The 19264-nt window shown below is 52.2% G+C and overlaps 8 protein-coding genes across 8 annotated transcripts in view; 4 read left to right on the top strand and 4 right to left on the bottom strand.

The window, feature by feature from the left end:
• Window positions 1–1134, top strand: part of BDW74DRAFT_188232 (uncharacterized protein) — a gene marked incomplete at its 5' end in the record, with an annotated part of 4257 nt that extends 3123 nt beyond the window's left edge. The window contains 2 exons of the mRNA XM_073731665.1: window positions 127–355; window positions 385–1134. Coding sequence (XP_073579113.1) covers window positions 127–355; window positions 385–503 — 348 coding nt within the window. The 3' untranslated portion in view covers window positions 504–1134. The remainder of the gene's footprint in view (window positions 1–126; window positions 356–384) is intronic.
• An 875-nt stretch (window positions 1135–2009) lies between these two features.
• Window positions 2010–3254, top strand: BDW74DRAFT_170795 (putative methylaspartate ammonia-lyase; the record flags this gene model as incomplete). Its single annotated transcript, XM_073727215.1, has 1 exon — window positions 2010–3254. One exon carries the CDS (start codon window positions 2010–2012, stop codon window positions 3252–3254), a length of 1245 nt encoding a protein of 414 aa, XP_073579112.1.
• A 16-nt stretch (window positions 3255–3270) lies between these two features.
• Window positions 3271–4454, bottom strand: BDW74DRAFT_182711 (putative oxidoreductase, 2OG-Fe(II) oxygenase family; the record flags this gene model as incomplete). Its single annotated transcript, XM_073730321.1, has 2 exons — window positions 3271–4346; window positions 4397–4454. 2 exons carry the CDS (start codon window positions 4452–4454, stop codon window positions 3271–3273), a joined length of 1134 nt encoding a protein of 377 aa, XP_073579111.1.
• Window positions 4455–4733: 279 nt separating this feature from the next.
• BDW74DRAFT_182710 (uncharacterized protein) lies at window positions 4734–6237 on the bottom strand (the record flags this gene model as incomplete). Its single annotated transcript, XM_073730320.1, has 2 exons — window positions 4734–4921; window positions 4971–6237. 2 exons carry the CDS (start codon window positions 6235–6237, stop codon window positions 4734–4736), a joined length of 1455 nt encoding a protein of 484 aa, XP_073579110.1.
• Window positions 6238–7138: 901 nt separating this feature from the next.
• Window positions 7139–9693, top strand: BDW74DRAFT_161859 (uncharacterized protein). The gene is made up of 4 exons (XM_073725850.1): window positions 7139–8191; window positions 8239–8468; window positions 8525–8675; window positions 8722–9693. Exons 1-4 carry the CDS (start codon window positions 7686–7688, stop codon window positions 9599–9601), a joined length of 1767 nt encoding a protein of 588 aa, XP_073579109.1. The 5' UTR covers window positions 7139–7685; the 3' UTR covers window positions 9602–9693.
• A 125-nt stretch (window positions 9694–9818) lies between these two features.
• Window positions 9819–10752, bottom strand: BDW74DRAFT_161858 (uncharacterized protein). Its single transcript, XM_073725849.1, has one exon. The coding sequence runs from the start codon at window positions 10557–10559 to the stop codon at window positions 10365–10367; it is 195 nt and encodes a 64-aa protein (XP_073579108.1). The 5' UTR covers window positions 10560–10752; the 3' UTR covers window positions 9819–10364.
• Window positions 10753–14015: 3263 nt separating this feature from the next.
• BDW74DRAFT_161855 (uncharacterized protein) lies at window positions 14016–14795 on the bottom strand. The gene has a single exon (XM_073725848.1). It carries the CDS (start codon window positions 14659–14661, stop codon window positions 14428–14430), a length of 234 nt encoding a protein of 77 aa, XP_073579107.1. The 5' UTR covers window positions 14662–14795; the 3' UTR covers window positions 14016–14427.
• A 935-nt stretch (window positions 14796–15730) lies between these two features.
• Window positions 15731–18649, top strand: BDW74DRAFT_182708 (uncharacterized protein; the record flags this gene model as incomplete). The annotated part of the gene is made up of 2 exons (XM_073730319.1): window positions 15731–16688; window positions 16743–18649. 2 exons carry the CDS (start codon window positions 15731–15733, stop codon window positions 18647–18649), a joined length of 2865 nt encoding a protein of 954 aa, XP_073579106.1.
• Window positions 18650–19264: the final 615 nt, after the last annotated feature.

Here is a 19264-nt window from a genome sequence, read left to right as displayed (position 1 = left end):
GTGATGGAGGCAAGGAAGACAGTGCTAGGAGACAAGCATCCAGATACTCTTACCAGCATGGCTAACCTGGCATTAACCTACTGGAACCAGGGCCGATGGGATGAGGCTGAGGAGCTAGGAGTCCAGGTAATGGAGGCAAGAAAAACAGTGCTAGGAGACAAGCATCCTGATACTCTTACCAGCATGGCCAACCTTGCTCACACATTAAAATCTCGAGGAAGGCTTCCGGATGCCTTAGCTTTACTTGGAGCATGCTGCGGACTGCGCAACGAAGTGCTAGGACAGGGTCATCCTGATACCAGGAACTCTGTTGCCATTCTTAATCATTGGCAGGATGACCATAATTTATCTCTGAGTGAACGTCTTTAATTACAACAATCAGAGAATTCGCCGGGGATTATTTTGCAGGAGAATGCACCCGCAATAGTGGCTCAACCTCACCGTTTATGGCACGTTGGATCTGCTCCGACTCAGGTCCCTCCAGTACCGGATTTTCTGTATAACGATCATGCCCTTGTCATTGCCTCCGGAGCACCATCCGCTTCGGCAGGAGGCCAAGCCATGCAAGATGTTGATTAAAGCACTACTTGGAACGCTCCTATAGTATTTGGCTTTCTCTCATTGATCATGAGTAAGTACTGTACACAACCCTGATATCATCTCATTCATCATTGTGCTTCCAGGGAGAACGCCTAACAATTATACTAAGTCTATTTGCTACAGCTGCGACAACTAGGACCTTCTTAATATACATCAGTCTTGAAACTGTAATAGATGGTCAGTCACACCAGCGAGAGGCTTTATTTTATGTTTCTTCTTTTTATATCTTTTTAGTTATGGTTTATAACTGTTCTCGGCCTCCTAATTATCACACTTACTTTTATGAAGTTTGCCTAGGTTGCAGCTACAGCTATGTTACGCCGCTAGCCTCAGTTAGCGGAGGAGCAACGACAGCCAGTCAATCACGAACCAATTGGGCGCGGGATGGTACGATACCTCGGGCAGAACAAGAGGACACCGCCCAGAGGGTCACGTGACGGTAGCCAGCCAAATAAAGCAGTAGCCCAGCTACCGCAGCTACCGGTAGCCACCAGGGGATATAAGGACGCTCATTCTCACACCTGTATCTAGTCTACTTTTAGTCCTTCGCGATCAATTTCATTTATTGTCATTGCAGAGTAAACCTTTGCTAGTAACCACTCGTCCGAACTACTCTACGGCTACTACATGCGTGTAGTGGTTGGCCGTACCTTCAACTACAAAGCCCATTGGTGAAAGGCCTTACAACGCAATACAGTACAGACATCCCACCGACAATACTTTGTCATTTGTGCTGATCGTCACGTCTTGAGACAGCCAAGCCTTGTGCTTACCCAGTACTTACAGAGTAAGAGTGAAGTAACCGAGTTACGTCAACCCGAAATACCAAGCTAGCTACAGGGCTCGTACGAGAACCTACAGTTAGTGACTATCTTACTGGTACAGCAGGATAGCCACGTGATATTTCGAAGGACGACAGATTACCAAATGATAAAGCTTCATTACAATAATGTTTCTCCTCATTCAGCTTGTATTTACAGAGATATATAAGCTAGACGTATTGCGGACTACATAGCTCTCGGGTGTGGCGCTGAGAAAGAGCCGAAGAGTTTGAAAACGCCAAAGCCAAACCTGCAAGGCGCTGTACTATAATGACAGGTGGGCCGTCTCTCTATGCAAGACAAGGGTGTAATGGCCAAGTAGCCGGCGAGGCTGTACGGCGTTGGCTGATGGTAACAGGTTCACCAACAAGTTTGTTACTGGGCTCGATGGGGGTTATGGGTGAATCTGGGAATCTCTGTTCTATAAGTAAAGCAGCAGTGGAGTGCTGCTTGAACCATGGAAACTCCGATCTTATTCTTGTCTGGTCAACTTTATTCCCTGTCGTAAACCGTCAACGTCCGAGGCCCAGAGTGTCAAGCATATATACGGCACACTCCCGGACGAATCATGCCCGTCTAGCATTCATTATGAAGCCAGCAAGAGTCCAATTCGTGACGGGCATCTCCGGGTACTTTGTCAAGGACCTCGCGGCCGTCCGCCAGAGTCCAACATACGACCCCCTGGTCGACAACATTCAACCCCTCACCCCGGGATTCCAGCAGGTCGTGCAGCCGGGCCAAGTGATCTCCATCCTGCTGCAGCTGTCCAATGGCCAGCTGGTCGTGGGAGACTGCGTCGACGTCATCTTCTCCGGTGCCGCAAATCGCGATCCACTGTTCGTCGCCAGCGAGCATCTACCGGTGCTCGAGTCCGTTGTCCAGCCATGGTTGATGAGCTGCGACCTGATGCAGTTCCGACCCAACTCGGTCCGCATCGACTCTCCGTGGCCACCACTGGGAGGTGCCCGACTGCATTCCGCCATTCGATACGGGCTGTCGCAGGTGCTGCTCGCTGCCACTGCTTCGGCGCACGGGTGCATGCCTGCTGAGATCATCGCGCAGGAATGGGGCACGGCGATTGCCAGCCAGCCAGTGGACATTTTGGCTTCGTGCCACCGCAACGACCTCCTCCAATTGGACCGCATGATCATGAAACAGGTCGCGATCTTGCCCCACGCTTCCTTCCTCCACATCCACGACCTTGGTCCGGGCGGGTCGGTCCTCCTCGAGTTCGTCGACAAGGTCGCTCGCCGTGTTCGGGAACGAGGCCCGTCAGGATACCATCCCCAGCTGCACTTTGATGTCTACGGCACCCTGGGAGACTTGTTCCAGGATACGGATGCGCTGGCGGCCTTTCTTGGCCAAGTACAGCGTGCAGCACAGCCGTATGACGTTCTTATCGAATCGCCAATCATTGCCTCCACCAAGGCTGCCCAGATCGAGCGCCTGAGAGAGCTGCGCCTCCGATTGCGCGCACAGGCCATCCCCGTGCAGATCGTCGCCGACGAATGGTGCAACACCCTGCAGGACACGCGGCGATTTGCAGAGGCGGGGGCGGTTGACTTTGTCCAGATCAAGATGCCCGATCTGGGGGCCATCCACAATAGCATTGACGCGGTCCTCTACTGTCGCGAGAGAGGGGTGGGGTGCTGTCTGGGAGGATCCGCCAACGAAACAGACAATTCTGCACGCATGACGGCTCATGTGGCGCTGGCAACGCAGCCGGATTTCCTGCTGTCGAAACCGGGCCTTGGGGCAGACGAGGGGGTCATGATTCTTACAAACGAGATGCGCCGGACCTTGGCTGTAGTGCAGTGGCCTTGCTTGAACTAGGACTAGTTACAATCAATCAATCATGGAAATGCTTGACAGAAAAGCCTGCCAACGAAGTGCCCGCATTCAGATCCGTCGGTGATCTGGACCAGTTCTTGCGGACCCGCGCCCTCGTCCACTCGATGGCGGGGACGTCGATCTCGTTGTTGCTCCCTTCCCTGTAGAGGCCCAGTCGATGCAGCAGGGGACTATCCACCGTCTTCAGCATGAGCCGATCACTGGGGCGCACGAAGTAGAGCAGCCCCAGTCGGTCGTTGCAGGCTTGGTCGGTGGGGGGCACCACGACGCGGTGGATGCCACTTTTCAGATAGCCATTGGAAACAATCGAGAGCATGTCGGCGATGTTGACGGCAAGCTTGCCTGCGGGGATCCGCAACCACTCCCACGCGGCGTGCTCCGACTTTCGCACCTGCAGGGCGGCCACTGGCTGCTGGAAGACAAAGGTGATGGTCCCATTGTCGGTGTGCCCTCGCGAGTACAGGTCGCGGTACTTGCTGTTTTCCTCCTCGGAGCGCGCGCGATACATCATGTACCGCAGGCCGCTATCGCAGTTGGCCTCGTAGCGATGGCCCTTCTCCAGCTCATCCTCAGGGACCTCCAGTACAAGGGCCAGCAGGCGGAAGAGTCTGTAGGCAATGTGCTCATGGACGTGCCGATGGAACCTCTCGATCTCCGCCCAGTGCTGCCGGTAGATGTCCGGGTGCTCGCGATCATACTGGGGGAGGAACTTCATGACGTTGTAGAATTCGATGTTATCGCGGAGGCCAGGGAGGATCTCGATTGACCCCAACGGACGATACCCATTGTAGATTCCTTGCTCGAGGGGTGCACGGTACTTGATCCGTTCCTCTTCGGGAAGAGCAAAGAACTCGCGACCGATTGCAAATTGGCGGTCGATCTCGTCCTGCGAGAGTCCAAAGTTCTCCACGTAGAAGAAACCTGGATGTGGGATGAGTTTCGAACGTGAGAAAGGCGGGAAATACGCCATACCAGTTTCATGGGCGGCCTCCTTCAGCTGCGCAACGAGTTTCTCTTTCCCTCCTGGGCGGTCGAACTCGGAGAGATTAATGGTGGTCAGGTCTGCATACTGCACTGTTCACCATGAGCCGATTGCTCCCGTCAATAGAACAAGGCTTACTCACGATTCTCTTTGGTCTCTGGGGGGTGCGTGTACTTCTCAAGGTGCGGTTGGCCGCTCATGATGTCCACAGTGACGAAAGCTCTCGGAGTTTGGGGGGAAAAGCAAGAAACACGGTAGTTGAAGCTGCTGGCTGGATTTAACGACGATTCGCCCGTGCGGGGTGCTTCTCCGGCGTCAGACAAACTTGAACGTGGCATGCAGCTTGTTCGGATGATGTCAACAGTCGCTACAGATCTTTGCCGTACTGTCTAAGAATCCAGTCGAACCTTTGATTCTATGTATTTTTCCATACATCTACCCTCTACTAGCTTCCCGTGCACTCCGTCCCTCAGGAGTGTCTAGATCGCCGCCTGCCTTCCGATCCCAGCCTCCGCCTGACTATTGGCAACCGTTTCCTTGTTTTCGTGAGTACCAGGAACCGTCACCACCCCGGTCTCCTCGTCAGTAGCAACACTGTGGGTTTCCTTGCTACTTCCAACAGGTACGTGCTCCTTCATGGCCAACCAAGTCGGGTACACAGCAAGACCTGCCATCGTTAGCATCGAACCAGAGTAAGCATGTCCACACAAACATACCAAGAAGAATCGTATTAACCGCCAAGGGCACCCGTCCACCCTTCCACTCCCTGGTATTCAGGCCAAAACTAATCGCCTGCGCAAAACTCTCCTGCCCGCGCAGAATCCCAGAAAACCGACTCAGCTCCGAGATGTTGTCCGTCTTCGTCGCCAGAAAGTAGTACAGCCAGTTCTGCAGTGCCTGGCGCGCAAAGTCCCACAACAGCAGCACGAAGAAGCCCTCCACGAACCCCGCATCCACCCAGTCCCACGCTGGTGGGTTTGCCGTGTACTTTTCCTGGATCACCCAGCCGTAGATCCACGCGATAACGTACCATACGACCACCCAGTAGAAGCCGTACTCGATGCGCCGCTTCACGGGCAGCCCCTTGTAGTCGAGGAGAGTACTGATGAGCTGAGAAGAGAGGAGAGTACCAAAGTTGCTCACGAAGCCAATCAGCGCCCGAGCGCGCACGCCAAAATAGTAGGTCTGGAAGTTGCCCGAGTACTGGTTGAAGTAGGCCGCCCAGAAGATGGGCAGCAGCAGGAGGATATCGCGCCGCATGCTCGCCTTGTACAGGGCGTGGAACTCGGCGACGAAGCTAGACTCGGCGCGCACAATCACCTTGGTGCCATCGCTGCGTTGGACCTTCTCGGGCGGCGAGAGGAGAAGCGCGACGGGCGCGGCGACGCACTGCAGCGCCACGAAGATGAGGTAGGTCTGCGCGTCGACCGAGCCCTTCTTGACGGCCGAGGCGTCGTTGTTCAGCGCCAGCACGATGGCACCGCCGACGAGCGGACCTCCGGTGCGGAACCACAGCCAGATGTTCATGTAGCGACCGCGTTTGCCCGGCTCCGGATAGCCCAGCGCAACGGCGCCTTCGCTCGCCCAAAAGAGACCTGCCGAGATACCGCAGGTGACGGCGCCGACCAGAACCAGCCACTCGTTCCCGTACCGGTTGTTGGTGTACAGGCCGGCGGAGTACACAGGGTAGCCGACCGCGCCGAGGAACAGCGTCCAGGCAAGACCAATACGGTTGGCGAGAGGGCCACCGAACAGACACAGGAAGCCCATGAGACCAAAGACGAGGGCGTTAGCGGCATTGACGAGATAGGGCTCCTGGGCCCCACCGGCACCGAGAGAAGACATGGCGTTCCAGAGACCTGGGGCTAGGAACCCTACTGCGCCAATCACAAAGGCATTGAAGAGGGTTGAGCGGTACCATTTGCGCTGCATAGGGCCATTGTCAAGTGGAGCCTCCGTTGAGGAAGCAATTGGTTCACCCATGATGCAGACGTTGCAAGGAACAGCAGCGAGCAGTCTCACGGCGATGATGGAGTCCTCCTCTTATAACCTTCTCCTGTCAATCACGCCAGAGCAGCTCGCCCCGCCCGGAAGTGCTCCGGGTGCAACTTTAGACTCTCTAGATCATTATAGTGGGCGATTGCGTGCTCGGCCAAGCAAGACGTTGGAGGGGCTGGCAATCCACATCAGGCACCTGCTGTCACTGCAGGATACGACGAACACAGTCGGTGTCATATCAACTGCCGGCTAGATCCTTGATTTTCCTTGCAGCAAAAATGCGAACTGTTCCGGCTGGTTCCACGTCCATTGAAGGATCTTCGCCCGCCGGTCCAGACCAGGATGGTATGCGCCATACCTAATGGTAGCTATCCAGCCAGATATATATAGTTAGCATCACGTAATTACATCCAAGCTATCGCATAAGTTGCGAGGCTCACTACTAATCTCAATTCCCCAGCTACCGTATGATGCAACGACATTAGGGCAATACAGCTATAGCTTTGTCCAGATATTCGACAGTCGAAGGTCAGGACATGGATCGCGTTCAAGTAGACGACGTGCGATTGGGAGTTCGGTATAGTCCAGTCATGACCACCAGAGATGTATAAGCGTATCTGGAGACAGCACCGGCCAAGACAGCGATACTGTCGATCATTGCGACAGTTGTTGTGCTGTGAAGGGGCCGAGGAGTCAAGGAACCTGGACGGACGTGGGTGTGGCGCGGGACACAGCATCTTGGCCGTGGCGGAGAGCTGCCCCACACTTGAGCCACACACTAGCCACATAATAGCCACACCTTGACTTCCCGCTGAGGTCGCGGTAATCACGGCCGGGATCACTGAGAGGTACCCACTTCAGCCACCATGAAGATCCAAATGAGCAAGTCCACAAGGCCCAGCCCAGAGCAGCACTTACAACGTACACTACGTGAATGTATTCGACTCCTGGCTCGACATCCGCATCTACACAACAACCGACGGGTAACCAGTGCGATACATCACTTATCGAAGAGCAACAGTCATCAACACCGCGACCGCAAGCAGGGACCACGGGTTCATCCCAATGCCAAAGATTCACATGCAACAGAGAGCCCATGCAAAGGCAAGGTCGAGCATGTCCCAGTGATCCGCAAGCGAAGACGAACCGATCCAGCATACCGACCAACTTGTCTGAAACGAGCACGCAAAGAGGCACCTAAACGTAGCAGACCAGGCAATACCCAAGGCCCAGTCGATAGAACAAATGCCACTGCGACTGCTATATCCGAGATCGCCCCGTCGCCTGCAGGAGGTCATTGCAGCGACACCGATACCAAAGCGTCACAGAGCGATATCTCGAGCCCCTATGACCTCACCCGCGAAAGATCCTGCGACCCAACAACGCACTCCCCCCAAGAACCCGACCATGTAACATCCCGCAAGTGTCCCAAGATGGATAAGGACCCGTCATATGCCTTCCTACTCACGATTCCCGAGGCAATCACCATTATCCGCGAGTTTAGCGAGCCGTTCCACGAACCTCCTGAACACCTTCATATCGAACTCGTGCGCTCCATTCGAAACGGTGCGGAGATGCAGCAGCCGGAAGACAGAACATGGAAGCACATTCTTAAATCGTCCTTATTCAAAGACCAGAAACGACAAGTCCTCACCCTGATCGAGTACATGGGGGCAACAGATTGGTTTGACAAACAAGTCACCATCACTCAACACTCCGAAACGACACAGAAAGGCGATTTTATTGCACGCAAAACCGCTGCTGGCCGGGTACTGAATGACCTCTGGAAAAAACACAGCACGCATTCCGGAAATGTCATACGCGACATGCAAGCGAAAGAACGACGGCGTATTTGGTCACATCTCCACCGAGTCAGGGTACTCCGCAATGAGATTGTCGAGCAACTGGGAATTGGCGTCTTATTTCTACCAAATATCTCGTAGGTATAATATTATCTAATTCGGGCATTCTACTTAATCATAATAGGGCTTTTATGGATCTATCCTCCAAGGATCTTGCAATCGCAATTCAAGTTATCCAGCCAAAACCCGACCAAACGACACTGCTCCGACTGCTCGGGGAACAGGTTGAGCATATGGCCGAAACTGGATGCACAGATCTGTATACATTCTGTACCGGCCTGAAAGAGAATGCGCTTGTTCATGAACAGGAGGTCGCGGGCTTGCTGGCCGATATGCAAGCAGACAGGGTGGACGGTCTGTGCCTCTTTTCATGGACATGACAACATATCCTCATACTGATTCAGGGATAGAGACCCAAGTTCAAGATCCCGCAACCTCGCCTACCGGCAGCCAGGTAGCTCCATCGGTGACTGATCATGAGTCCACAACCCATAACCAATTGCCCGAAGTAGCTGAACCCAGCTTCATGGCTTACCGGGATAACGATACTTCACCTGTACAGTATGTATATTATAAACTGCTTTATCCCAGAGCTAACATAAAATAGCGGATTCGAGTTCGAAAATGTTCCGATTTCATCAGATGATATCTCACGTGTGAAAGACAACGTTTCAATTCTCCGCAGGACTAGTACGGCTCGCCCAAAAAGCAACGCCCAGGCCGGTAAGAAAATCCGGTGGCTCTCAGCCAGTCATATCAGGTTTTTCTGTATCTACCTAAAAGTCCATCTGTCGCGCGGATGCCATGCTGGCAAGATTCATTTCTTTTGCCCCATGAGCGTCGAGGTTTTCAAGACCGGCTGGCAATCCATACTCGAGGCAGAAGGCCCGCAAACTGACGAATGGCTCATTCGTTCTGCGCGCTACCTTGTGTTTCCCCTCGTGACCAAGGAGAATGACCATTGGTTCACGGTCATTATATCACGGCAGGACGAGCTTGCGAACGTGGAAACTCCGTCAGCATATATACTGGACTCATGTTGGCACCAATGGAAGAGACAGCTGCAACAGCCGACCAAAGCGATCATCGCCGAGGCCATGCCTGGCGCAACCGCGACTGGTAACCGCGTGGTTCGATTATACGAAGCTACAGAAGGGACACTTCCACAGCAGTCAAAGGAACTATGTGGCTATTACCTGATGTTATACCTCGAGCTCCTTGCTAGAGACCCAATTGCCATGCTGACAAGGATTCGAAAGTTTAATACTGCTAAAACCCGGATGGATCATTTGTTTAAGCCTGGGGATATGGATCGGGAACTAGCAATGCGGTTCGCGGAGCTCGTTGGAGAGTTTCAATATCTTGAACTCAGGGAAGGCCGCTTGGTCACCAAATCCGGTGGTCGAGTGTTCAACGGTGATTTAACGTGTCTGGCACGCGGTGTGGACTTGGTGCAACGTGTCACCGAGGATGGTGAAAATGCTTAAGAATAAGATGCATCCTGTTGGACCTTGCGTCCCTATCTAGCCCAACGCAAATTACGACAGCTTATGAACAATCTCACTAATCCGAGGGGTCACCGTGGTAGTGAAAGAACGATAGTCCGATTATTACGGTAGAGCGGCGGAAAGATGCTAGCGAGTGGCCTAGTAGTACAATATATATCCGAACCGTTGACTGTTATTTCATCAATCGCGGCTGCCACCAAGGTACAACAATCACTCGCACCAATATAATTTCTAAATCCTCCAAAGGAGCAGTATAATCCAATCAAATTTGATTTCATCATCCAGTTGAAGGTGAAAGTCACACAGGAACAACTCGGGCACCGCAGCGATTCTCCCCGTACGCAACTCTACGCGGCCTTTACCACCCCGCGGCGCTTCAATCCGTCGAGGCTATTCCCAGTATCCACCAACTATCCGGCATAAATAGACCCCCCATCGCTGTAATAAAGCAATCCTCATCGCCTACCAGCTCCACGAAAGCCACCAGTGTACCCTTCCTTGCCTTATTTGCCCCTTGCTCGTCTTGATAGCTCATTGCTTCGACTCGCGCCTATACAACCTCACGCTGGGGATGAATCGCGGGCGGGGTTACTCATACTTGAGACCATTGGTGTTGCTTTCTTTACGCCGCGTACATAATACAGATTCCTCACCGCGACGTGTTTCTTGACTTGGAGATGTCCGTGACTCTCGGAGAGATACCAGGGGCGCAGTTCTGCCGCGAAACCGAACCCCGCTGCAGCTACAATAGGGAAACCAGCGACGAGGGTACGGCGCGAGGCCTCGGAGACAGAACGTCAAGCGAGGCGCATGGACAACAGGATTGATCGAGAGAGCGCGACACCCGGGCGCGGCAGGGGGCGGCGAGGAGGACGAGGACAAGGACGGCGATCGCGAGGCCAGCGATGAGATCAAACAGGATAGAGACCGGGATCATCTAGAGGTTGACAAGACGGTCAGCCAGCTAGCAGGACAAGGGAACTGGAAAGAGTTGGAGCCTGGCAGGACAGGTCGACGAGATCAGCCCAGCGCGAGCGCTGCCAGGGCCTGGTTTCTACACTGCAGTATCCAAGCAGAGGCACCCAATCGGATGAGAGAAATTGTCATCAGCTGCGAAGTATCAAACCAAGGAACGAACGCGTACGAATTATCGGTTCCCGCCAGTCTTCCTCGCTCACGCTCGGAGGTGCTGCGGGAGTGGACGTCATGTGATTACAATTCAGTACGTCAGCGACAGTGTGAGATGCCAAGGCCATGTCCCAGAATGGTTTAGTCCCCTGTAGAAGCACACGCGGTCCATTTAGCCAAGGCAAGGAAACCGCTCAGACAAAGTCACTGTAACAACAGGTGGTCTACGGCGGTGGCACTATCCCCGTCCAGACACACCGCCATCAGCAATAGCTGTGTTTCCGTCCCCTCGTAGGCCAGACTGACCTCCCCTCTACTTGTCAAGACCACTCCAACTGCTGTTTTTCCCGTCACCGGCCGACGGACCGTACGTTTAACGCTGGCGCTCTGCGACCTCTGCCGCAGAGTACACACTTTCAGCCGCGAGTTCGTCGGGCGACTCAATGGCGATACTATTGACGCGGCATCTGCTGCAACACATGTCTATACACGGCACGACTGACATCATCACAGGTACAGCCAGCGTATGCCTACTCCCCATCCCGAATTTATGCCGTACCGTTAGTGAAGCCCGCGAGGAACAAGTCGACGGATCTACCGCAGCCGCTTACAAGGCCCTGACCGGGGAACGGACATTGTAAGCTGGATACGCCGCCAAACAATTGCATCATCCCTACGAGCTTGTCACTCTGACGAAAGAATGCTCAGAGGAACCGGCGGTGGTTAGATCAATAAACAATGGGAAGCGATCAACAGCGCCCACGGTAACATCAGGGAGGCGAGTGTCCTCAACGCCACGCGGGTTGGGCGGACAAGATTGGACGTTAGGTCGTCAACGCCAGCCCCCGCATTTTAACTGTGCCCAAGGCGAAACAGTGAGCGTGCCATTTGATCAATCGGCACCAGAGTGCTAACATTGTTACCATAGGTCGGCGTATGCAGGCAGATTATCCCACGAGATTCCGCGAGTCACCGGTCCATGTTGGCGTGAGCCTTTGACAACTGCATGACAGCGTGCTCAATCACAGCCTATGACATTATGCACTTGGAACATTAGACCGACCGCCGCCGATGGGTATATACTGGTGATGAAGACCGCGGAGCTTATCATACTCTCTGCACTGATTGCGGTTGAGCTCACCGCGAGGGCGGGCTTCTTTAGGAGTCATCAACAATATCACTAGTCATGGCGATACTGCATGGCCGGCACCCTCACGTCACAGGGTATCCACAACGTCACCTCTATACTCGTAACCAACTCCTACGGAAGCCTTCGGGACGCGGTATCTGGAATGTAGTCATGGAGGATCTTAATGAGCACGTCCAGCACCTCGTCGTTACACCACCGGGCAGGAAAGACTATGCACCGGGCACAGGTCTTAACACCTTATCTATACCGTATATGATACACCGTACTTAAACCGTAACAAGAGTAGTGGCGAATGTTCACGTTGTCAAGGACATTGATACTACCTACACTCCCCTGGCCGACGACCCCCGACAACTCGCGTTCATACTAAATTCCAGCATGCCGTCCAACGGGCCACGTGATCTCCACTCTGATACACTTGGTCAGCGGGGAATTGGTTGCGTCGATATCATGGGGACTGATTATTGTTCGCCATCGGCGATTGAGTCCATGACGCGATTCCAACCAAACTCAGCTATATCCGGTCTGATTATCATTCAATACACACTCTCCCAGGTGCGGATTGAGTGCTTGTCGGCTCCCTACTGAGATTTCCATTTAGATCGTCGAAGGTCGACCAACCGATCAGCATCCTGCCACCACAACTTGGGAACGTCCTCCGATCGGACTGCATGATCACAAGGCCGGTATCCCAAGTCGAGTTATCGACGACATGGGTCCCCGGATGACCGACTCTTCTGGCGTTCGCTAGGAAAGTGGCTCGACGCGTTCAGGAACAGGGACTGGTAGGGTAGTAGTATCCAAAAGACAATTTAATACGACTATGGTACACTGTGCGATCTCTCCCACATTCAGACCGAATCGGTCGCCCTTACTTGGTGGTGTGCACAGTTTAGCATGGCGATGAGAATGGAATTCAGGCCAGGATGGGGATGTTCTGGTTGTGAGATAGGTAATCGTTCCCGCGTACCGTACATGTGAGTATTAGTCCGTGTTGTCGCTTGTTGCACGTAGCGCAGGTCGAGGGTATTGATGTCTTGGTATGCAATGATAAAGATTTATATAATGTAGGCAGGCTACCATCGGAAATAAGCGGGATGGGTCGCCGGCTCTGCGGACCATGATGCGTGGTTTGAGTGAGTAGGTTCCTAGGAATATAGCGATTGACCCGTAAGGAGACTGAAAACGGGCAGGAATGATGCAAATTAGCAATGTCCTGAGATGCGGACTTCAGGAAGGCGCGCGGCATTACTGAGTATCCTCTACATCGTTCTAGAACAGGTAATACGCTCTTATTTAGCAGATCGCCTACTCTCATCGCGAACCTGAAACCAAGCGAGATAGCTTGGAGAATATAGCCCCGATGCTCACCCATTTACATTTGACCCACGATTCAAGTCAGCATAGCAGCCTAATCATTCTAGGAGTCGGACTAGATAGCTATCCACGACTACGCTGACGATCTGGGTAGATTTCATATCCCTACCGGGAATGGTTACCTAGCGCCGGCGGTGAGGCCCCGGGAACGAAGATGATCCTGGGAGCACCGCCGCTCCACTGATCCTACCAACCCGGAAGTTAGGTTAGCCTGCGCGATATGATCCTGAAATAGCACAGGTAGAGAGCATAAATGGGACAGCAGCATCGAACGCTTCAAGATGCGGATCTAGCCAGGCGTTACAGCGTCCATCGAAATACTGGTCATACTGATCTCTCCTGTCGAGTTAAATTTGCATGCGCTTCTACGACGTGCTGTGGCTTGCTTGCGCTGGTAGATTGGCGGAAGACGCTGTAAAGTGTGGAGGGTGATTGGCCGAATACTGGGACAGATTAGGTGAGCCCGGCAGTTGGGCGACTTGAGGCCTGTGAAGAGATTTCTGGAGGGAACCAAAACTGGAGGTGAAAATTGTCCATAAGCATTGTCAAGGGCAGAGATAGGAGTCTCCGGTACTGCAGAGCTGGACCTGCTGACTCTGAACCTATTATTCAGTGTCGCGCAATGCTACACTCGGCTGCGAAACCAATGTGACCCCGCAACATTACCCCTTTGTTCTTCAGAAAATCTATTTTGTACAGAGACGGAACGCGCCTAACTAAAGGCTTGTAATTGTGTCTGATTGGCTTCGATTTTGCGATCTTACTATGTCCAGTCTAGTGTCCATGCAATTGAAGAAAGAGAAGAGTTGATGGGGTGACACTGGTATTGACTTCGAGTGTATAGTACGGGCGAGGTGGTGTACGAACTGCCCCGGTCACCGGCAGCTGGCTGCCGTTAGGGCCCTGGGGGAACTCTGATGGAAAGCTAGGGTCCGAGAGAGGGTAATGACCTGGGAGGAGGTGTGGATTCGGCTGCGACTTTGTAGACTGCAGGTTTATGTTGAAAGGGCCTAGGTTCAGCTAGACGAGGTTCTAAAGAAGAACCTTGAAAAGCTTATTAAGGATAGGTATATTGTTGAGACCGGTGAGCGGTTACCGTAATTGACCGCCTGTTGCTTGCCCGGCAATTTCTTAGGAAATCGACTTGATCTCAGCACGGGATTAGGTATCCGATCACCAATCGCAGTCCCCGACATGCCGCTTTACACTTCTCTGTGTAACTGATGCAACGGATGAATACTTCCACCGAGCCGCTTGCTCTGCTGACACTTATGGTCAATTTCCTGTATACGCATCGTGGGTGGAGGTCGTAAAGACCGCGAAGGCGCTCGCGGTGGTGGCTCCAATTGTTGCGTGGTGCGGACGTGGGCGGCGGAATGGGCATTGAGACCCTCGAGCTTTCGGTGGCTTGCGGCCTCGGGCGTGCCTGATTTGTACCTTGCAGTTATCGATGATAAATAGCGGCCTCTAATTAGTCAAAATAAAGTGTCTTCAATTGCGCTGAGCGTAGCTAGCAAGCGTTGATGTAAAATGTCATTTAATTTAATAAGTAAATCAAAATGTCGGAGGTGCTGCGGAGAATCAAGATCAGGTGACTGCGGATCATTACGTTAGCGGCCCTGTGAGATTTACCATCCCGTCTATGAAAGCTACGCTAGTCCGATTTTGGACGGAATTCCCAATTCGGCTTAGGGCCCTGTGAGAACTACCAGAACCCCTGTAAGAATAAGTCGACCCTCTTCAAACGGCGACTTACCTGGTCTCCACTCAATATCAGTGGCCGGATAGTGCTTCTCAGGATGACCTTGATTGCCGTTCTTTACTGATACAGTGGTTCTCCAAATCGGTATGACCTTCAAACACATGATGATTGTTGTTCAGCCCCACTGCCAAGAGCTTAGTCTGAGAATTATGATTACCCAATCGCTTGCGAATGAGAGCAGCCGCAACTTACTTAGTAAACAATACACGAAGTCTGAGATCGACAGTATTCCAATAGTTTTGGCTGTTTTCTATCTTCCTTATTAATATACATAGGTCCAATGTTTCCCAACCTGGTGCAGAAATATCTCAAAATGGCTCAGAGATATTCGGCTTATAGAGGCAACAGATTGGCGGACTCATGCATTTCTTCCTTCTCTGCGCAGCGATGGCTTCACGTGGTATTCCAGTGGAGCGCTTCCTTTCTAATTAAGCGATAATGAAGCCGAGACTAGTTATGTAGCAGCATAAATATCACGTAAGCGTGTATAAAATCATAGAGCCGTGCATAACAGCATAAATCATTGGCTGGAGCTGGATCTCACACTTTACCCCGCCTTTGAGCCTTTGATCGGCTTAATTAGTCGTTCATCTCCTGAACCATTTTCAAAGCTTTCAATAATCTTGAAATACTAAGTTTAAGGATATTCCTAGCTTTACATCTGAGATTCTTCTATTTATAGCCCACAAGAATGGCCTTCCAACATGATGACTACGCCGTAGCGTGGATCTGCGCCTTGCCGTTGGAAATGACGGCGGCAAAGATTACGCTTGATAAGATCCATCCTACATTGCCCCAACCAGAAACAGACCACAATGCCTATACGCTCGGATATGTAGGCGGCCATAATGTAGTTGTGGCCTGCCTCCCGTCTGGTGTTTACGGAATCACCTCTGCCGCAATCGTCCTCGCTCAGATGTTGCCGACTTTTCCATGTCTTCGATTTGCGCTGATGGTTGGCATCGGGGGCGGCGTGCCAAACCAGAATATTGATATTCGCCTTGGAGATGTAGTTGTAGGTATGCCAACTGCAACTTCCGGAGGCGTGATACAATACGACCTCGGGAAGACACTTGATGGTGGGCGTTTGCACCGCACTGGGTCGCTCAACAAACCGCCCCAGTACCTCCTCACCGCGATGTCTCAAATCCGCAGCGATACCATGGTTGATGATCCGAAAATATCACGGATCAAGGAAGACATGGCGGAATTGCTTCACCAGTGTCAAGTGAGTCATGAACAGTTTCGGCGGCCAGCGAAAGACTTGCTATTCAAGCCAAGTTACGATCATAGGAGCGAACTTCGTGACTGCTCGCTTTGTGATGAGTCACAGCTGGTAGTTCGTACTTCACGAGAAACTATGGAACCGATGATTCACTATGGGTTAATTGCTTCTGGCAACCGAGTCATGAAGGATGCTCGGACGCGGGATTCCATCGCTAAAGAACTAGAGATTATCTGCTTCGAGATGGAAGCAGCTGGACTAATGGATCAGCTTCCATGTCTGGTCGTTAGAGGCATTTGTGACTATTGCGATTCTCACAAACATAAAGAATGGCAAGGATATGCGGCCCTGACCGCCGCAACATACGCAAAACTAGTGCTGCTGAAGGTTCCTGCTACAGCTCGAATTGGCCAGCATATCAGGAGTATGTTCTGCCTTTCAGCTCACTGGGAACAGCCAGAATACTTATGACTTTTAGAAGACGAACATATTGTCTTTAGAAACATTCCCTTTCCCAGAAACCAAGGCTTTGTGGGCTGTGGTGAACAGCTTGCAAAGCTTGAAGAGCTGTTACTGTCCCCAGGCCGCCAACGCAAGGCTGCGATCACTGGGCTTGGCGGTGTCGGCAAAACCCAGGTCGCACTCGAGTTTGCGTACCGAACCCAGGAGTCGCGACCAGGATGCTCAATCTATTGGATCCCAGCTACGAACCTGGAAACACTACATCAAACGTATTTTCACATTGCGCAGCAGCTACGGTTGCCAGGACTCGAGGAGGAGGGAGCAGATGTCAAGAAGCTCTTCAAGGATTACCTCTGCGACAGCAGCGCGGGCCAATGGTTGCTGATATTCGACAATGCGGATGACATCAACATGTGGTTTGGCAAGTCTGAAGGTAACACCAAGCCGTACCGGTTGAGCGACTATGTTCCATGGAGCAAGACGGGCAGCGTGCTATTCACCACCCGTTTCAAGAAAGTCGCCTCCAAGCTCGCGATGCAAGATGTGATCACCGTCCCAGAGATGGATGAGCCAAAAGCGCTTGAGCTCCTGAGTGAACGCCTGGTGGATAAATCTCTCTTGCAGGATAGAGACCAAGCTGCGCTGCTTCTTAAGCAGCTCGTGTACCTGCCGTTGGGGATTGTTCAGGCTGCTTCTTATATCAATGAGAACTGTCTGAGTACGCTTTCGGAATACCTGTCGCTCTTACTCGCGAAGGAGGAAGAGGTGATTGACCTGCTGAGTGAGGAATTTGAGGACGATTGGCGACCTCATGTTACTACAAACCCGGTGGCCACAACATGGCTTATTTCTTTCGAGCGAGTTCAGCGTACTAATCCCCTTGCTACTGATATCCTATCCTTTATGGCATGCATCGAGCCGACAGAGATTCCGGAGACCCTTCTGCCACCAGCACCATCCCGTAAGGCGTGGGTCGAATCCATCGGGGTTCTGGAGGGGTACGCCTTTGTGACCCGGCGGCCTACCAAGTCTTTTGATCTCCATCGACTGGTTCATCTTGCGACGCGTAATTGGCTACGGCAAAATGAATTTCTGTCAGAGTGGACCCAGACGACAGTTACAAGGCTAGAAGAGATTTTCCCTAACGATGATCATACAAACCGAAACTTGTGGAAAACGTATTTACCGCACGCACTAGGACTTTTGGGCAAGGATGAAGTCCAGAGCAATAGGCTCAGGTACGAGCTACTTCATAAAGTTTCAATGTGCCTTCTAGCGGAGGGCCGAGCTATGGAAGCCGTTAAGTACCTTGAAGAACATTATGACTGGCACAAAAGGCAGTTTGATAAAGAGCACCCCTCTCGACTCGCTTCGCAGCATCAACTGGCGGGTGCATATCAAGCTAATGGACAGATTAAGCAGGCAGTGGAGCTTCTGGAGCATGTGGTCACAGTCCAGGAGAGAACCCTTGCTGAAGAGCACCCCTCTCGACTCGCTTCTCAGCATGTGCTGGCGGGTGCATATCAAGCTGATGGACAGATTAAGCAGGCAGTGGAGCTTCTGGAGCATGTGGTCGCAGTCCGGAAAAGAACCCTGGCTGAAGAGCACCCCGATCAACTCGCTTCTCAGCATGAACTCGCGCGTGCATATCAAGCCAATGGACAGATCATGCAGGCAGTGGAGCTTCTGGAGCATGTGGTCACAGTTGAGGAGAGAACCCTTGCTGAAGAGCACCCCTCACGACTTGCTTCGCAGCATCAACTGGCGCGTGCATATCAAGCCAATGGACAGATCGTGCAGGCAGTGGAGCTTCTGGAGCATGTGGTCACAGTTAAGGAGAGAACCCTTGCTGAAGAGCACCCCGATCGACTCGCTTCGCAGCACGCACTCGCACAGATAATTATGCAAAATCCTTCGCCATAAGTGATATCAACGCTTCTTCTCTACTATATATATACTAATGGTTCTCAACCTTCCCCTGGGTAGAAGGTCTTCCTTCTTTCAGATTGTAACCTGATACCTATTTAGCCAGGACTCTGGCATGATTACGGCCTATCTAACCAGCTTCAACCTATCGGGCTGCCAAACGTCATAAATAAATGCCTCCATTTATATTTCACCGGCGCCCTAAGCTAGCCACACGTTGAGAAGGCCACATATATTGTGTTAGTACCCATAGTATTCTGATCTGCGTACTCCTTCCCTCACACGTACTGCTGTCTTCATAAATTAATTAGCTACTGCAGTCTGACGAAGACCCCAGTTTTTTCCCACAGTACACCACACGCTCTCTAAAGACACTAACTTTCTCCACTTATTCACATTAATGTGCTGATCGAGAAAGTTGGTCGGCGTGTAACTAATCATGTGTCACACCCACGGGTGCCAAGTGATGATAAGATAAGGGATTCAGATAAGATAAGACGTCGCACACCCGTCACCCCATCATACAGTGGTGACATCACCACCGAATCGCAGGTGTATCTAAAGCCGACACCCACCAAGAATTAGTGACGCAAGAGTTAGTCTCTGTCTACA

The sequence above is a fragment of the Aspergillus multicolor genome, assembly GCF_047715735.1.
Source record: "Aspergillus multicolor strain CBS 133.54 unplaced genomic scaffold BDW74scaffold_38, whole genome shotgun sequence".
Lineage (NCBI taxonomy): Eukaryota > Fungi > Ascomycota > Eurotiomycetes > Eurotiales > Aspergillaceae > Aspergillus > Aspergillus multicolor.
Note: the sequence above shows the minus strand (reverse complement) of the source record. Positions and strands in the feature narration are given on the sequence as shown.

Bases quoted from the DNA above. Each gene is read 5' to 3' on its own strand.
- BDW74DRAFT_161858 (XM_073725849.1), bottom strand. From the start codon at position 10,559: ATGATCCCGGTCTCTATCCTGTTTGATCTCATCGCTGGCCTCGCGATC.
- BDW74DRAFT_161855 (XM_073725848.1), bottom strand. From the start codon at position 14,661: ATGCCCATTCCGCCGCCCACGTCCGCACCACGCAACAATTGGAGCCAC.
- BDW74DRAFT_161859 (XM_073725850.1), top strand. From the start codon at position 7,686: ATGGATAAGGACCCGTCATATGCCTTCCTACTCACGATTCCCGAGGCA. The intron at 8,469-8,524 runs GTCTGTGCCTCT...ATTCAGGGATAG, and splicing joins GCAAGCAGACAGGGTGGACG to AGACCCAAGTTCAAGATCCC. The intron at 8,676-8,721 runs GTATGTATATTA...AACATAAAATAG, and splicing joins AACGATACTTCACCTGTACA to CGGATTCGAGTTCGAAAATG.